Here is a 16,842-nt window from a genome sequence, read left to right as displayed (position 1 = left end):
CTATAAAGTGTAATGATGATATATATTTTAGTTTAACTTCTTTTTCACTCAAATGTAAATCAAGATTTGCCATTTCTCTAGAGTTTCCAAACATTCACTAATTAAAGAGCCTGTGACACGAGTTTCCCCCATCATCCAAACCCATCAATTTGAGTATATATTGTCCCCTTAAAAACCGTTATTGAACTGATTTTGGATATTTGTACTTTGATAACCATTAATCTGCCCTTCAATGTTGACAATTTACTGGATCTTCTCGGGGATTCTTCAAGACCCGCCAAAATTATATGTGACGTCATTGCGGGCACAGCGCTCCAGCTGCACCGTTCAGGATCCCAGCATCTGCATGTAAACACAGCAGCAAGCTCAGACAGTTTAATTTTGAACGTGTCCGAGAGCTCATATGAGGCCGAAGGATCGGTTTATGTTGTATCTGTTAGAAGTTTAGGAATTAGGTGCGTCAATATGGGCGATCATACGGTCATGTCCAGTGGTGGACTGGGACTAAAAATCATCCCGGGACTCTCGACCGGCCCACTTCGGTACCGCTAGTAAATTGTCAACGGGGGGAGTGGGGGATGTGCTAGTGATTTATCTGACCGGCCCACTTCGGTACCGGCCCATCGGGATTCGTCCCGATGGCCAGTCCGCCACTGCACCCAGCCCAGCCCACGTAAACTGTCAATGGGGGGAACCTCGGGGGAAACGGTGGACCTAGTGTCCCGATCGGAGTGGGAATAATAATAATAATAATCCGTGCATTTTATCCATTAATTTCCCCAACATTGTGGTAAAAAAAAAACACACGTTTAATCCATGTTGCTGTACTACAACTACAAAAAGCATTGGTTTGTTTTCTCATCAGGAAATGCAGACCGGCTCAAACAAACGATTTTTAAATCATCATCCTCACGATCATTTTATGTATCGCCGAATTTACATGAAAGCACTAATAAATGTAGTTTCATCCACTTGAGTTTACAACTTAAAGAGCCTGTCACATTTTCTTTAAGGTCAAGGTTTTTGAAGAAGTATTTTTAACTTGAACGCTACTAAGACTAAACAAAATAAATTGTTGTTGCTCATTAACAATTTACTCCCCTGTACAAGTTGACCCAGTGTGTCAACATATAATTTAAAGTTATTGTTTGATCAGTATATATATATATATATATATACATATATATATATATATATAAATATTGTAGCGTCTCGCTACAGGAACACAGGGAGGCTTGGTTTGTCCTTTATCCGGGAGTTTATTGTACAGATCACAGGTTACTGTTGGTCATAACCACGCCAAAACAATCCACTAATCCTGTCATATTCTCTCACTCCGTCAGGTCTCCCGCTAGCTCTCTCCTAGCTTCCCGAGTCTTTCTCCCCAGGAAACTCCCTCTTCCAGCCTCAACCAACCAGACAACACTCTCCCACCCAAACCCACAGGTCAAAAGAGCCGTCCATCAAAACAGTGGCACGTTCACTGACACTCTGTAAAATGTATACAAACTCTGAACAACAAACACATCAAACATCAACATTATAACTAGTCCGTTACAATATATATATCTATATATATGTGTATATGAAGCACACCGCGGGTCTCCTCGTAGATCAGACCGGAGATATGCTTCACTCCGCCACGGCGAGCCAGTCGGCCAACGCTGCAGCCTCCACATCATCTTCCAACATTTTGTTTCTTTTAAATATTGTTTATACTAAAGGTTTGATGATAAAAGGTTCCTTAATATGTAATAAAAACCCTGAAATACATTTACAATTGAAAAAAGACAAGTATAATGCACCTGCATTTTATTACAATTCTGAGCTGACAGTTCTCTTTGATTGCTTCGAGCAAAAACACTTAATTGGAATCCACCGAAATTAAGTTAGCAGGGAAACCTATGCTCAAAGTACTTTACTGCTGACTAAGTAAGAGCTTAAAGAACGTTATTTCATAGAAGAAAACAAGTCTGTATTATAATTTGTGATAAAATGTGAAAACAAATGTTTTCCCAGGATGTGATATAGTGTAACCCCGTTTCATATTTAGGTATACTTATTGCAATTTTAAAATTATGCATACGTTGTTTTTGGGGCGAGCTGTAACGAGGCTCAGTAAACTATTAACATGTGAGAGATATATGCATTTTATATGTAAGGGATTTACATTTAGGATCCATGGATTACGCATCAAGTTGTACACTTATTCAAAACCGAGGAATACATCTATAGAAATAGTGGGTGGCTCTTAAAAGAGCCTTTTTGTTGTTGGTCAATCAGCAGCAGAGTTTACTTGGAGCTGGTGTACTTGGTCACGGCCTTGGTGCCCTCAGAAACGGCGTGCTTGGCCAGCTCTCCGGGGAGCAGCAGGCGGACGGCTGTCTGGATCTCCCTGGAGGTGATGGTGGAGCGCTTGTTGTAGTGAGCCAAACGGGAGGCCTCCCCGGCGATGCGCTCAAAGATGTCGCTCACGAAGCAGTTCATGATGCCCATGGCCTTGGAAGAGATGCCGGTGTCGGGGTGCACCTGCTTCATCACTTTGTACACGTAAATGGCGTAGCTCTCCTTCCTGGACTTTCTCCTCTTCTTGCCGGTCTTGGTGGCGGTCTTTGATACCGCTTTCTTGGAGCCCTTCTTGGGGGCTTTCACGCTGGCTGCTTCAGGCATGATCAACGGTTAATGGTTCACCAAGTAGAATGAAATCACCTAGTCACAGCGTGGTCTATATATATTCATCCAATGCAAATGAGACTGTGCTGTTGCTCGCATGGGATTGGTTGGGTACTGAGCATGCGCTGAACAAATCACCCTTTGAGCATAGTTTTGGAGAATAGAAGAGAAACATTTATTTTTATTGAAATCGAAATAGTATTATTATTTAAAATAGATACATTAAAATATCTCTTCGATTAGATATATAATACATCTTCAATTAAATATATATCTAATAACTATTTCAATTTATATACAGATGTTTACATATTTTTATAATATAATGTAATAAAAGTATACAAAAGTTACATTAATAATACACAAAACACACAATGCATAAATATATAAATAACAAACAGAGAGCAATCTTGTATTCCAGTGAGATATTTGGTCACAGATTCAAAATGCCCCACGGCTGAGTCTGGGATGTGTCCAGGGTTTTTCTTCTTGTTAGTTCGGTAATAACCATAGACTGTACTCGACACTGACGTCAGAGTTCAACTCCCGCCTACTCCAGCCTTCTCCAAATAAGGGCAAAGAGGCAGAGCCGAGGCGCGACCTGCTGCCACCGAGCTGAAAGTTCCAGAGCTAGCTGAAGCTACCAAGCTAAGCTAACATGCTCCCCATCTGCACACTGCCGTGGCATTTTACGTTTCTAAGGTAAGCGGACATGAAACTATTCAGCAAAACTATAAATAATAATCTAAGTTATTGAGTTTTTAGCATAATACTTCATAATCTTAAAATCCCTTAACGTTTGTATGCAATTGTGCTAAATTCAACACTGGAATCAAGCAACTATTAATGTTTGCATGACATTAGTTATTTATATTTTAATATCACTTAATTATACGTTTAATATTTAAGTCAAGCTAAGGTACATGTGATGGGAGCTAGTTAGTGCTCTTACCTGTGAGGCCTCCTCCAAACAGCACAATAACCAGACTGTATCATTAAAACTAAGTACCAGTTCTAGATCCTTGACTTTAGATAAATAATTCAAAAGACAACATGTATTTAAAGACCAATCTTTATTTGAATGTGCCTCTTAACCTGATACATTAGTTATATAGTAATAGTATTGACAATCCAAAAAAATTGAGCAACTCAACAGTCAACTTTATGTTTCTTATTGTCTAAAGCATTTATTATTTTCCCCCATTCATATTCAGTGTGGACGGATTTAGACAGCGTGGTGTCCACAAAGCTGCAGAGACTTCAGGGAGAAACCTCCGTGTGATGGATGTCCTGTCTGTTGGTTTGGAGAGGACTGATGGAGGAGCCCATGCTGGGCAAAGCTGATACCAACTGCACAGGCCTAGTCTGTCACTTTATTTGACTAAATGTGATTACTTTAATTTACACCTTCTGTCCATATGTGCTTTTTATTTAAAACATGTTTGATTAAGTTTTGGTTCACATTTCAATAAATTGTATTTGTATTTGCACTCCTTTCGTCCATTATTCTTACTGAAGATTGGCCCCATTTATTTGTGATGTTGCAAACTCCGCGGTACAAGGCACAAGTGATGTGAAGCTCATAAAGCGAGGCCATCCATCCATCCATCCATCCATCCATCCATCCATCCATCCATCCATCTTCTCCCGCTTATCCGTGGTCGGGTCGCGGAGGTAACAGTTCCAGCAGAGAGCCCCAAACTTTATTTTCCCTGGCCACATCAACCAGCTCTGACTGGGGGATCCCAAGGCGCTCCCAAGCCAGCGAAGAGATATAATACCTCCACCTGGTTCTGGGTCTACCCCTTGGTCTCTTCCCAGCTGGACGTGCCTCGAACACCTGCCTAGGGAGGCGCCCAGGTGGCATCCTAACTAGGTGCCCGAACCACCTCAACTGGCTCCTTTCGACGCGAAGGCAAATAGAAATAATCAGCTGATGGAGTGTAGATGTGGAAATAGGTTCATTCGATCAGCTGACTGTTTTTACAATAAAAGTAGTTTCTTAGTGTACTGGTCTTAAAATCTCATAGCATCAGCTTTTAATTTTCCTCTTGGATGTTCTTCTTGACCCTCAGAGAAGGAGAACATGTTGTGTCTTTCAGGCATGTCCTTTTCTAACAAAAATGACAGGAAACATAAAACATATTATTGCAGAACAAGTGTGTTATTTATGAAAGCGGTGTGTTTGTGTGTTTAGGGGCTGTAGATATAATTATTTGGTAATTGTAATGGTTTTTTTTCATTTCAACAGTGAGCTACAAAGACAATCAGATTATGAATGAACAGTATGAAGTTCATCAACATTGAAATATATGTTATCAAAATAATATCTAACTGTTATCAAAACGTAGTGCAACTGTAGAAGCTTGCTCTGTTGTCTCACTGAAAGAATAACTTTTACCATGTTTTTTACAGACAATATTCAGAGATAAATAGTAGCAGTTCTCACTATGTGTTAAATATCTTTGCCTTTAATACATTCAATTAGAAAGCTGATAAAATCATATTACTTGTTAACATCTAAATGTAACTTTTTGCACAGAAAAAACCCTCAACTTCACTGGTGTGTAGGTGATCTAGTATTGTTTAATGGCATGTATATCAGTGTATTAAAGTCAATACTTTCTTGATTCTCTGTACAGTATGAAAAAAAGAGTCTTTGTACCTGAGCTGAAGTTCACTGCTGTGAGGAGTCCAGTTCTGTCTCTCACTCACTGGTCCAGCCTGTCTGCATCACCTTGTCACCTTAAACAAACAGATATATATGTAAAGTACCATGTGTACAAACAATATAACTGATTATCTTCTGTTGAACATGTTGGATTGTGTATTGTCCGAGTCAGGGTCTTTTTTATTTTACTGTAACTTTGGAAGTTGTGTTACCAATGCTTACTGTTTATTTGATACCAATTTGGTAATGCAATTAATACAAACAACAAGGTTTGGGTTCTTCCTTCAGATGACTGTGATGTTAACGTGTAAGCTCAATAATGAACTCCAGCTCAACCAACCATATTGTAATATCTAAGTAATCATCTTGAAATATGACATTAATAATTGTAATATACACATGTTATTGTGAGGTTGATTTCACATACACTACTTCGACATTAGCTACATACTTGAGCATAGCCAATTTAAATTAACCTTAACGATGCATACAGTTCCTACCTACATAATAAAATATCTCTAAGTTACAAAGATGACCTTATTTTATCAACCTCAAACAGAAGCCGTTTGTTCTACAGTATTATCCCACTTAAAGCTTAACACTTGTCTATTTCGTTTTAACCTTTAAAAATACAGTCCATGACCGGCGCTGTGGGAGGGCCAGGGAGGGTCAGGCCCTCCCATTTGACATTCCTGCCCTCCCCCAATAAACACGTTTTTTATTATTTATAACATTTAAAAAATATATATTTGTTTAATTATAAATAAACTCTGAACTTTTATGCTACGACGCGTTAACGCAAAAAAAACAAACAACGCCACTAATTATTTTAACACGATTAACGCATGTGTATTTTTTGTCCTCGGCCGCCCCGTAGTTTCAGAGCGCATCAAGTTTAAAATACCATCTCCAAGCTGATGCTGACAGCCCCGCTCCTGATGTCCGCTTGTGGCAGACCACACTTCCACACTCACCGACTGGCCATCGGGAGGACCGGGAGGGTGTGTATGTGTGGCGCGAGCGAGCGAAAGAGAGACCTTACGTGTATTGTTGTTAGCTCCCGTTCGAGCATATGCCTTGAGTTGCACATAGCTCCGACAAAGTACACACACACACAGACACACACACACACAATTATTGCATGAGAGAGGTTCCAGGTTTAATTGAGGCGAATATTTGTAATGTTCAGAGGTTGTTGCGTTTAATATTCATGAGAATATTTGTCATTGTTCAAATGATAATAAACATTTGCATAAAGCCTATTTGTCCACTCATATGTTGATAAGAGTGTTCAAAACTTGAAAAATGTCCCTCTAAAGGTACATTTAGAACAGATAAAAAATGTGCGATTAATTTGCGATTAATCGCGATTAACTATGGACAATCATGCGATTAATGGCGATTAAACATTTTAATCGACTGACAGCCCTAATGTGATGTCAGATAGTAACTGAAAAAAAATTGCAGGCTATTTCAAATAAATTATTGTGTCTGTTGTGATTTGTCCACATTTAGACCAACCACAGCATCACACTCTGCCGCCTATTCTGGATTTGTTTATTGTGCATTAGTGATGGGCATTTCGAATCCCTTCGGGGACACAAATCTTTTGATTCAGTTCACTTTAAAGATTTGTTCACTGATTCGTTCACCGATTCGCGAACAACTTCTGGTGATTTGCACGTTCGCGAACGATTCGTCTTTGTACTTAATTCGTTCAGTGAGTCTTCACTACTGCCGAAGTCCGTACAAGAAGTTTGCTTGTGTAAAATGTATGATATTAAAACACATTTTACACCTCACCTTGTTGCCCCATGAATTATGCTCTGGGAATAGGCTACATATTATTTAAGAAATATAATTGGCCATTGTTAAATCTCATAAATGTGTGCCTGACTATACGATGTATTACAGCAGGCTAGCACGTTATACTTTTACAAACCCATGCACCGTGCACGTACTATGTGGCCTAACTTAAATCCCAAAGCATTAAACTCCATTTGGCCGAGTTCAAAGTGAATAAAAAAATATATCCTCTACATCGGTGACGATTTATTCATATTCTATGTACCCATCTATGTTTACCTTTAGCTAGCGGCTAAGCTAGTGGGACGCTACGGAGCCCAGCTATCCGCCGACAGGGGGAGGAGAATGTCCCGCTAACGCTGTGTGTGTGTTTCACATTAGCGGGACGCTATGGAGCTCAGGTATCCGCCCTCTGAAGCTTTTAGGGCCGACAGGGGGAGGAGAATGCAACGCTGTGTGTATTTATCGCTAAGCTAGCGGCTAAGCTAGCTGGACGCTACAGTTCAGGTATCCGTCCTCTGAGGCATTTATGGCGGACAGGTTGAGGAGGATGTCCCGATCCTGTGTGTGTGTGTGTAACGGAGCTCAGATGAGAGGGCTCCGATTAGTTTTAATCTTCTGTCAAACTGCAGTATCATCACTGAGCGATCAGAACTCGCGACAGGGGAAGCAAATACAGACATCACACGACGTAGCTTTAGGTAGCAAAACACGGAGATATGCTCACCTTTTGCTGTTATTCTGATCAAAAACGAGAAACGCGGCTGAAGGTTAATCCATAGGTTAATCCAATGTGTCTGTCACTTTGAAAATATTGATACTCCATAATTCCATTTTTATGTCAAAAACTGAGTTTTCATTAGCTGCTAATGATAGCTTCCAGAGTGATACGAGTCCAAACAACTCACAGACTGCACCGGGTGCTGACGTAGGCGCCCTGTGACCATCAGATTTGACGACGCTGATTGGCTGAAATTATGTTTTGGCGGCATAGTTTAAAGATAGCAACATTTGGCTTCTGCTGCACTTGCTGCACTCTCGTCCGGGCGCTGTGCATAGCGCCCAGAGAGAGGGTAATGATACACGGGCAAGAACAGGCAGGAAACATGTGACTTCTCAGTAACTCTAGACATCGTAACACAATTTTAAACGAGATTTTACTGTAGATTATACATTTTACTGATACCAAAAAATATTTACCTTTTTTATTAAAAATAAAAAATATATATATATTTTTTAAATATATATTTTTTTATTTTTAATGTGGGAAGAGGGGGGGCGGCGCCCCTAGCGCCCCTATGGTCCGGCCGCCACTGCTATCATCTCCACATTTTGAGAAAGTTACAAGCCGTTTGACAGCAGCAAATCTGCATATTTCACAGAAGGCCCGTTTAATGGTTGTGCAAAGAATTAACCACTCTGTTTTTGTACCATTCTGTGTTGAAGTACCTTTCTCTTTGCCCAAACAATCTAGCCGTCTCATTTTTTTTGACAGATAGCTGTACAGCTTTACCCGTCTCAATGTCCCGATAATAAACCTCCATACAGTTGGAACCAGCCAGTTTTCGTTCAACGACGGCGGTGGCGGCGGTTTTGACAGTCTCTGCGGCCGCAGAGCTGCTGCTTTTGGGTTCATCTAGCTGCGCTGGTTCTTTTATGGTTGATGAAGGTCCAGGCTTCGGAGATGTGGATGTCAGGGATGTGACCTTCCCAGTTGTTCAATTTAAGTTTAGATTGACTGCATTTAGTTTTCTTCTGCGCTGCTTCTTCTGACATGTTTGCAAGTAGGCTATACTTTCTATCTGGTTAACGACTGACACACACAGAACAACGTAACAAATAAAGTAAACAACGTAACAAATAAACAAATCTAAGCTTTTTTATTGGATGTAATTTACATGGATACATTTGAATGGTGTGACAATGTCCTAGTTGATTGGGTTAAAATGTCCATATTCTTCCTGTTATGTCTGCCTGCTTTATTTTTACCTAATGCAAAGTGACCTGCTCTATCGAAATCAGTCGCATTGACCCGAAGACACATTTTGAGTTGTATACACTGTTGGAAAGAGGAGATTCCGAGCTTTATGATATCAGGATTGTTTTTTTTATACTCCAAATATTAAGCACAATATGTCACATTATATAATGACTGTTACAGAGTCTTCAAAGTGTCCTCTTCTCTGGATCGATCCGATTGATTATTAGCGGAACAAATAATACCTACGGAGGGAAGGTATTTTTGTTTGGATAACTGGTCTGGGGGAAGCCCGCAAGTGTGTGTGTGTATATACGTGTGTGTTTGTGTATTTTGTGTACACCGGCTTTTGTTATGCCTGCTGTGACGTTAAATTACTCCGTTCTCCGCTTGTAATTATGCCGTTACAAGCTTCAAAGTTGTATTTATCATCTGAATTTGCCGAAACAAGTTTAATATTCTGAAAGCCAAGACTTTGTTTATATGAAATCAGATAAAAACAAACTGTAACGGAGCCTGCCGTGTTATCTATGATTACTATACGCTTACATTCATAATGTCAGCCGGGGGGAGGGGGAGCGACGCTGAGGAACAGCAGAGTGGCAAGTGAGAGACGAGCTGTCATGTTCCCTTTACAAGCTTAAAAAATGCCTGTAGCTACTGAGATTGAATGTAACAATACAAAATAACAAAATATACACAGCTAGATCAGATGGCGTTCTTTTTAGATGCGACTTTAGAGTAGAGGGGAATTATTGAAACGGGATTTGTATAGTGTTCCACGGCATCCGCCGCTGCGAAAATGTGGGGCAGGGCTGAAAAGTGGGGGGGCCAATGGCCCCCTGGCCCCCCGGCCCCCCCGCTGGTGTACGAGCCATTTGGATGAGAGTTCATGTTTGGGTTTTGGGCTGTAACAATTGGGTGTTATTCACTGTGTGTGCCATCGGGTGTCGCTGTCCGATTCCCTATGGCACAGGTATTTAAGGTTTGTTTTGTCATCTGATTGAGTGTATCTGACCCTGGAAGGGCAAATGGTTTTTGACCGCAGTACCGCAAGTTTATTATGGAATGGATAATTGTATGGACCTCACTTTGACGATGCACAAAACCTGCTCAATAAATGGAATGTACTTGTTATATTCCACATCCGATAACAAGCCTACCGATTCATCATTACAATAACACAACTTTGCTGATGACACTATTAATATATTTTGTTCTGGGGACAATGTACAGCTACTATTGGAAGAGATCACAGCTGAAATATGCAAACTAAAGTTATGGCTAAACAGTAATAAGTTATCATTAAACTTGAATAAAACATTAATCATATTTGGAAATCGCAATACACTAGCATCCATTAAGAGAGATGGGATTTTCATTGAGAGAGTTAAAGAACATAAATTCCTTGGAATCACAATTGATGAGAAACTGAGCTGGAAACCACAAATAAAACATTCATTCCAAAGTATCAAGAAGTATTGCAATATTAAACAATGCAAAACAGATTCTTGATCAAAATTCCCTCTACATTATTTACTGTTCATTGGTGTTACCTTATTTAAGTTACTGTGCAGAGGTTTGGGGCAGTAATTATAAAACTACAACACAATCCCTATTTATTCTACAAAAAAGAGCAATAAGACTTATTAAAAATGTTGGCTATAGGGATCATACAAACACATTATTCTTAGACCTAAAATTATTAAAACTGTCAGATCTTGTTGAATTCCAAATTGCTCAAATCATGTTTAAGGCAAAAAACGTTCAATTACCTGGGAATATTCAGATATTGTTCAATGAAAGACAAGGGAATTATTATTTACATGGTTCATTTATATTCACTAATGTTAGGGTGCGCACAACAAAGAGAAGTTTTTGTGTTTCTGTTTGTGGGGTGAAGATCTGGAACAATTTGAGTGAGGAGCTAAAGGGATGTCCAAACATAAAACTATTCAAAAAGAGGTATAAAGAGAAGACACAATTCTCACTCTCATGAATTGGTGTGTGTGTGTGTGTGTGTGTGTGTGTGTGTGTGTGTGTGTGTGTGTGTGTATATATATATATATATAATATATAGAGACCATTCTCCTAACTTGCCTGTATATATTATATGAATGATTATATAAATTATTCAAGGTTAAAGTATACATTGATATTGTCTGTTAACATATATTAAGATGTAAAAATAAAAAATAAAAAAGGGAGAAGGGGTCAGATTAAATAAGTGTGTTGGCGCAGCAACCATTACCAGCAAAGGTCTAGATAGGAAATATTGGAGGTTTTCTTTCCCTTTGTGGATAAGATGTCCTCTGGCTACTTTGTCCTTCACCCGTCTGAATGTTATCACAAATCTCAGTCTCATTTTCCTGTGACTCTTTTGGGATTACATTTGCCTTTTCAATTTTTGGTAGGTGGTTTACAGCTCTCCTCATACTGAAATCTTCATCATCCATTTCCTGCTCTGTTTGAGTCTGACTCTCAATGATACTCTTGGTGATGAATTTGACAAACCTATTTTTAAGTACTTTTTTCTGTGTCAGGATAAAACACCAAATAAGCAGGGCTGTTCTTATCAGCCTACAAAAATACCCTTTTCAGATCTTGAATCCAACTTTTTCTTGTTTCGGTTGTAAGCATAGCATGGTGACCCAAATGTTCTCATTTTTGAAAGGTTAGGCTTCTTTCCTGTCAACATGTAGTATGGAGTCTGTCCTACACATTTGTTGTAACACCTATTTCGAATGACCGCAGCAGTCATAACTGCATATGTCCACAACTCTTTTGGTAGGTTACTCTCAATTAGCATACATCTTGCCATTTCAAACAATGTTCTCCAATTTCTCTCAGCTGTCCCATTTTGATGGGGTGAATAAGGAGCTGAGGTCTCATGTCTGATGGCATTACTACTTAGCAATGACTGAAATTGACCAGAAGTATACTCAGTACCATTATCAGATCTAATGCATTTGATTTTTCCATAAGGTGAAACGTCAGCAATGTACTTCTCAGTAGCCTTGACTGTGTCACTCTTAGATTTAAAAAAATAAACAAAAACTGCTCCTGAATAGTCATCAGTAAATGCTAATGTGTATCTGAACCCATCTTTAGCTGTAGGATCTATAGGTCCAGACAAATCTGTGTGTACAAGCTGCAGTGCAGCCTTTGCCCTTTCATCTGGCTCTCTGCTCCTGTTCTGAGCAAATGTACCTTTTGTGCACACTTCACATGTCAAATTAGATGTATCAGTTTTGCCTTTAATTGTCATACCCTCTGTGACTTTTTGCAATTTCAACACATCTTCATAGTTACAGTGACCTAGAATTTCGTGCCATGTTTTGATATCATAACACCCCTGACATTCATCAACATTTTCATAATTAACTGTGTTTAAATAAAACAATCTATCATACACCTTAATATCAAATGTCGTACCGTTCTCGTGAATGAGCTTGTTCTGTCCTTCTTTGAATACGACCGTGGCTCCATTGGTCGTCGCTGCTTTGACCGATAAAATGTCTTGGGGAAAGGATGGGACGTACAGCGCCCCCGTCAGCATCGTCTCCACCTCTCGACCCGTATTGTCTTTCAGCCAAACTTTGGCTGCACCTCTCTTCAGCGCTATGCCAGAGGCCCTCACTCCATCAGCCAACTCCAGGACATGTTTTCGTGCCTCAAAACTCTCGTCAAAATCTTTGTTCATGTCAGTCACTATGTGCGATGTAGCACCGGTGTCGACCATAAGACCTTTTTGCTTCAGTCCATCGCCCGGGTCGCTGTCCACCTGTCGTTCGCGGGCCTTGAAAGCGAATGTGTGGTGTTGGTCGTGGTCCTCTTCATCCATGGCCCGTTTTACGTTTTCTCGTCGTCCTCTCCGCCTGCAGTTTGCATCTCTGTGCGTGGAACTCTTGCAAAAACGGCACCACTGTCTCTGTTGTTCCCCGTGACCAGCAGCCTTGCACTCGTGGGCCATGTGACCCTTCTGGTCGCAAGTATAACAGGTCAGTAGCTTCACATCAAAGTCTTTGCATCTTGCTTTCATCACGCGGTCATCAACTGAGCTCCCACTGAACTTTTCAGTGCTCTCGTAGGTCCTCAGCTTGGTCTTGAACTCGGCGAAGGTGATCTTCTCATCACTTTGTGTAGTGTGGATAGAAAACGGCTTAAATAACGCTGGCAGCCCCTTCAGAATCATAGCTATCAATAAACCGTCACTCAAAATCTCTTCTGCATTCCTCAGTGCTGTGATAGCAGTCTCTGCTCGTATAATATAGTCTGTGATGCTTTCATTAGCATATTTCTGGAGAGACGTAAGCTCTATATACAAGCTGATCACACGCGGTTTTCCTGTACCTGCGTAGTGATCCCTCAGAATCTTCAACGCCTTTCTCCCATCGTCCGCTGCATCTCTCATGACCAGAGACAAACTTGTATCGTCCAACAATTGAATAAGTTCAGCGTAGACTTCTTCATTTTTATCAGCGTCTTCTGCAGCTCTTACCGCGGCTGCTTCTGCGTCCTCTTCGCCTCCGCCACTGTCAGGCTCTTTCAATATGGTGCTTTTCAGCCCTTGTAGACGCAGGTGGCCAAGAAACTTTGTTTCCCACAACTCATAGTTTTTCTCATCTCCGTCAAAGCACAAACGATTCCATCGGTTTCCAAAATCCTTTCTGGGCTCATAACCTGTTGGCGCAGCAGCCATTACCAGCAAAGGTCTAGATAGCCTTGGACTAATACTACGGAGGAATAAAATACGCCACACACTTGCATTGTAGTTCACATGACACTGACTGAATCCCCTCCGACGAGTGAGCCAGCAATGATCCCTTTATTAGGACCAGCTGTGTGATTGACAGATTGAAAGATATGACGTCAGCATAAGAGCATTCAATAGATGAATTGTTCACAACAGTTCAACAAAGTCTAAACTTCTTCCGACCCCTTTTCGGACGTGTAATTAGTTAAAGCTTTGTTGTTTATTGATATCAGACAATGATACTACAGATTATTCAATTATTAATTAAATATTTCATTTTGTTATCGCATTCATTTGTATAGTAGCCTACTGTATCATGTCTGTATCATCTTTTCTTTCATTTGTATTTTCTTTGGTTTTACACGCTCGAAAAAAGAAAAAAAAACTAAACTAAACTAAACACAACCGGTATCTATAAACACAGTAAAGCAGCCAACTCGTCCCCTGGAGTTAAACCACCATGGAAGCTTTAGTATCGGGCTAAGGCTCCTACATATTCTTATGATATTAGGGTCATGCAGAGTGAAATCGCTATCCCTTTAAGAGAGAGAGAGGGGTGTGGCGCGTGCATGTGTGTGTGGGTATGGTAGAGCGAGAGTGAGCGAGCGTGTTTATGTTTTCTGGAAGTGAAACGAGGCAGCAGAAGATATAGGTCTATCAAGTATTGTGTGTACCAAGAAGAACTAAATAAATGCAACGGTCTGCCAAGAAGAGCTTGCCTCTCTCCAGTCATTTAAGCTAAAGTGGGTTATTGAACCTGAAGCTTGTTGCTTCTTCCCTGGGAGACAACAGAGTCATCCCCCTGTTTCCTCGACTACGGTCTGGGAGCCGACAGGAAAGTTCAACAATATTATATATATTTATGGCTGAAACAAGTAGTCATTTGCTTTTGATGATACATTTTAGGTAGCTGTTAAGTTCAATTTGTACTCAAAAGCATGTTATAGTAACATACTTTATTTAAAGTGCACTTTTTACACAAGAGATGTAGCCTACTTAACAACAAAAAAATGCAACAAATTCAAACAAGGTATGTAGACTATCAAAATAGAAAAAAAAACCTGGTAAGATGATAGGTAGCCTAATAGGTAGATGTAATGAAAGCATGTTGTTGCATCAAGGTATGTGCTGGTGGGTAAAATACGTCATGTATTCCCTGTCCTTCATCACCCTGAAGGTGGACGAGCTGTGTCCAGAGTACAGGGTTAACTCCCCAGACCAGATCCGACTGCTGGCCATCGCCGACAACTTCCAGCGTCAGTATTCACTCCTGTATCCCGACCGCAAACCCCTGCTGCTCTGCCCGGTCAACGAATGTGGAGTCAGGGTAAAACTAAAAAGGCTAAATCCACTTAAGGCCCTGTGTCCACATAGCTCCTTCTTCTGAGCCGTTTGGCTTTAAAACATATTTTACAGTAAAGGGACTGTTAACAGTTAACTGGGAATATACATTTTCCTAATTCTAAATTCAAGGCTTTATTGTCATGGTCATATTAGCTACAGTGTAGATATGGCAATGAAAAACTTAAGTCACAGACTTCTCCAACAGTGCAACATGAATATATATATATAGGACATAGAACAAATAAAAAAGATAGAATAGTGCAAAACAATGTTTTGAGATGTGCAAGTCAATACAAAAACATAATTTATGTTATCCTTTCAATGCAGGTATTTTACTAATGCCATGCAGTATTTTGACAGTGTTTTCCCTCATCCAAAGAGAACAGATGTATTGTCAGTTTTAGCCTCGGGGTTGTTGTATTGTTGAGCTGCTCCGGCCTTCCTAACTATATGCAAACACATAATGACTTGATCTTTATCTGATAATTGTAAGCACCAAACATGCGTGACAGCAGTCTGCTCATTCACATGCCATTATTTATGAAACTAGACCTGGACTTATAAAAAACATAGAAGACAATAACCATTAAGCAATACTACAATACGTACAAATACTCAGTAACCAGTAAAAGTCCTGCATTTAACATCATTTTGAAAGTACAAGAGTATAAGCAAAAATATGCCGACACTGCTGCAGTTTGACATTTAATTTCATGGTTCTTTATAAGGCAAGAGAAGTTGATATCATGAAAAGCTCGGAAACTGGTGACAATATTAATACTGAAGCACTACAACTATTAGGACAGCTATTATTTCCATGAGTACGGAAGACGTTCCACAAGTACAAGCTACTGTCGCAGTAATGAACATGTACTTGTTCTTGTTTTTCTAGTATATGTTTGGTATTTAAATGATGTACATGTGCGGGAATATTCAAGATTTAGGAGTGTATTGTATGTAGAAGGCTATATTTAGTATATTGTAAATATAAATTATAATACTATCAAGAATAATTGCAGTATCAGACTACAAAACATTTTTACAGTATCAAACTGTAACCAAAAGAGTAAAGCTGCTGTACTCTAACATATCTCTATAAAGGTACTGTTAACAGTTAACTGGGAATATACAATGAAATGTCTAACAGGGTGATTACAGTTATATCATAACATATAAACTTAAGTGTTGGGGAGACACTTTTCCTAGGCCCATAACTTTGACCCAGTTGATCAGTCTGTCCTGCCCTCACTGAGCACAGGCATATAGCCTTGGCTGATCTGCTCTCAGTGTTTTGTCTCCCTGTTCCTGCCTGTTGGTGTCAGCTGATATCTCGTTATGCACAATGTTGATTATTCTCTCAAAACAAGCTAAATACATGGGTCTGGGGTAGAGATCGTCAGAATTGGTTTGGCAACCACTGTGTCAACTCGTGGCACACGACATGTCTTGTGAATTTATCCGGCCGAAGCTCAAAATAAACCATCAGTGTTTGCCATCAAATCTCCTGCTCTCCTCGTGTCTCTCTGAGTCTCTGCTCCATTGCTTTAGAAGTTTCCATCACATTAAGGAGCAAGAATTGTGCATTAATTACCTTTAATTTTATATTTGAGAACA

The 16,842-nt window shown here is 39.9% G+C and overlaps 2 protein-coding genes across 2 annotated transcripts; both read right to left on the bottom strand.

Moving 5' to 3' along the window:
* Positions 1–1,251: 1,251 nt before the first annotated feature.
* On the bottom strand, positions 1,252–2,684 carry LOC307017566 (histone H2B 1.2-like). The gene has a single exon (XM_079647163.1). It carries the CDS (start codon positions 2,668–2,670, stop codon positions 2,293–2,295), a length of 378 nt encoding a protein of 125 aa, XP_079503289.1. The 5' UTR covers positions 2,671–2,684; the 3' UTR covers positions 1,252–2,292.
* A 1,936-nt stretch (positions 2,685–4,620) lies between these two features.
* On the bottom strand, positions 4,621–13,951 carry LOC307020743 (uncharacterized protein). Its single transcript, XM_079652268.1, has 3 exons — positions 12,564–13,951; positions 5,339–5,418; positions 4,621–4,787 (listed from the first exon to the last, which is right to left on the bottom strand). Exons 1-2 carry the CDS (start codon positions 13,828–13,830, stop codon positions 5,381–5,383), a joined length of 1,305 nt encoding a protein of 434 aa, XP_079508394.1. The 5' UTR covers positions 13,831–13,951; the 3' UTR covers positions 4,621–4,787; positions 5,339–5,380.
* Between the last annotated feature and the right edge of the window lie 2,891 nt (positions 13,952–16,842).

The sequence above is a fragment of the Notothenia rossii genome, assembly GCF_949606895.1.
Source record: "Notothenia rossii genome assembly, chromosome: 9".
Lineage (NCBI taxonomy): Eukaryota > Metazoa > Chordata > Actinopteri > Perciformes > Nototheniidae > Notothenia > Notothenia rossii.
Note: the sequence above shows the minus strand (reverse complement) of the source record. Positions and strands in the feature narration are given on the sequence as shown.

Excerpts from the sequence above, each read along its gene's own strand:
- LOC307017566 (XM_079647163.1), bottom strand. The coding sequence starts at position 2,670 with ATGCCTGAAGCAGCCAGCGTGAAAGCCCCCAAGAAGGGCTCCAAGAAA.
- LOC307020743 (XM_079652268.1), bottom strand. The coding sequence starts at position 13,830 with ATGGCTGCTGCGCCAACAGGTTATGAGCCCAGAAAGGATTTTGGAAAC. Across the intron at positions 5,419-12,563 it reads CAAGCTCATTCACGAGAACG|GTGACAAGGTGATGCAGACA; the intron begins GTACGACATTTG and ends TGTTTGTTTAAG.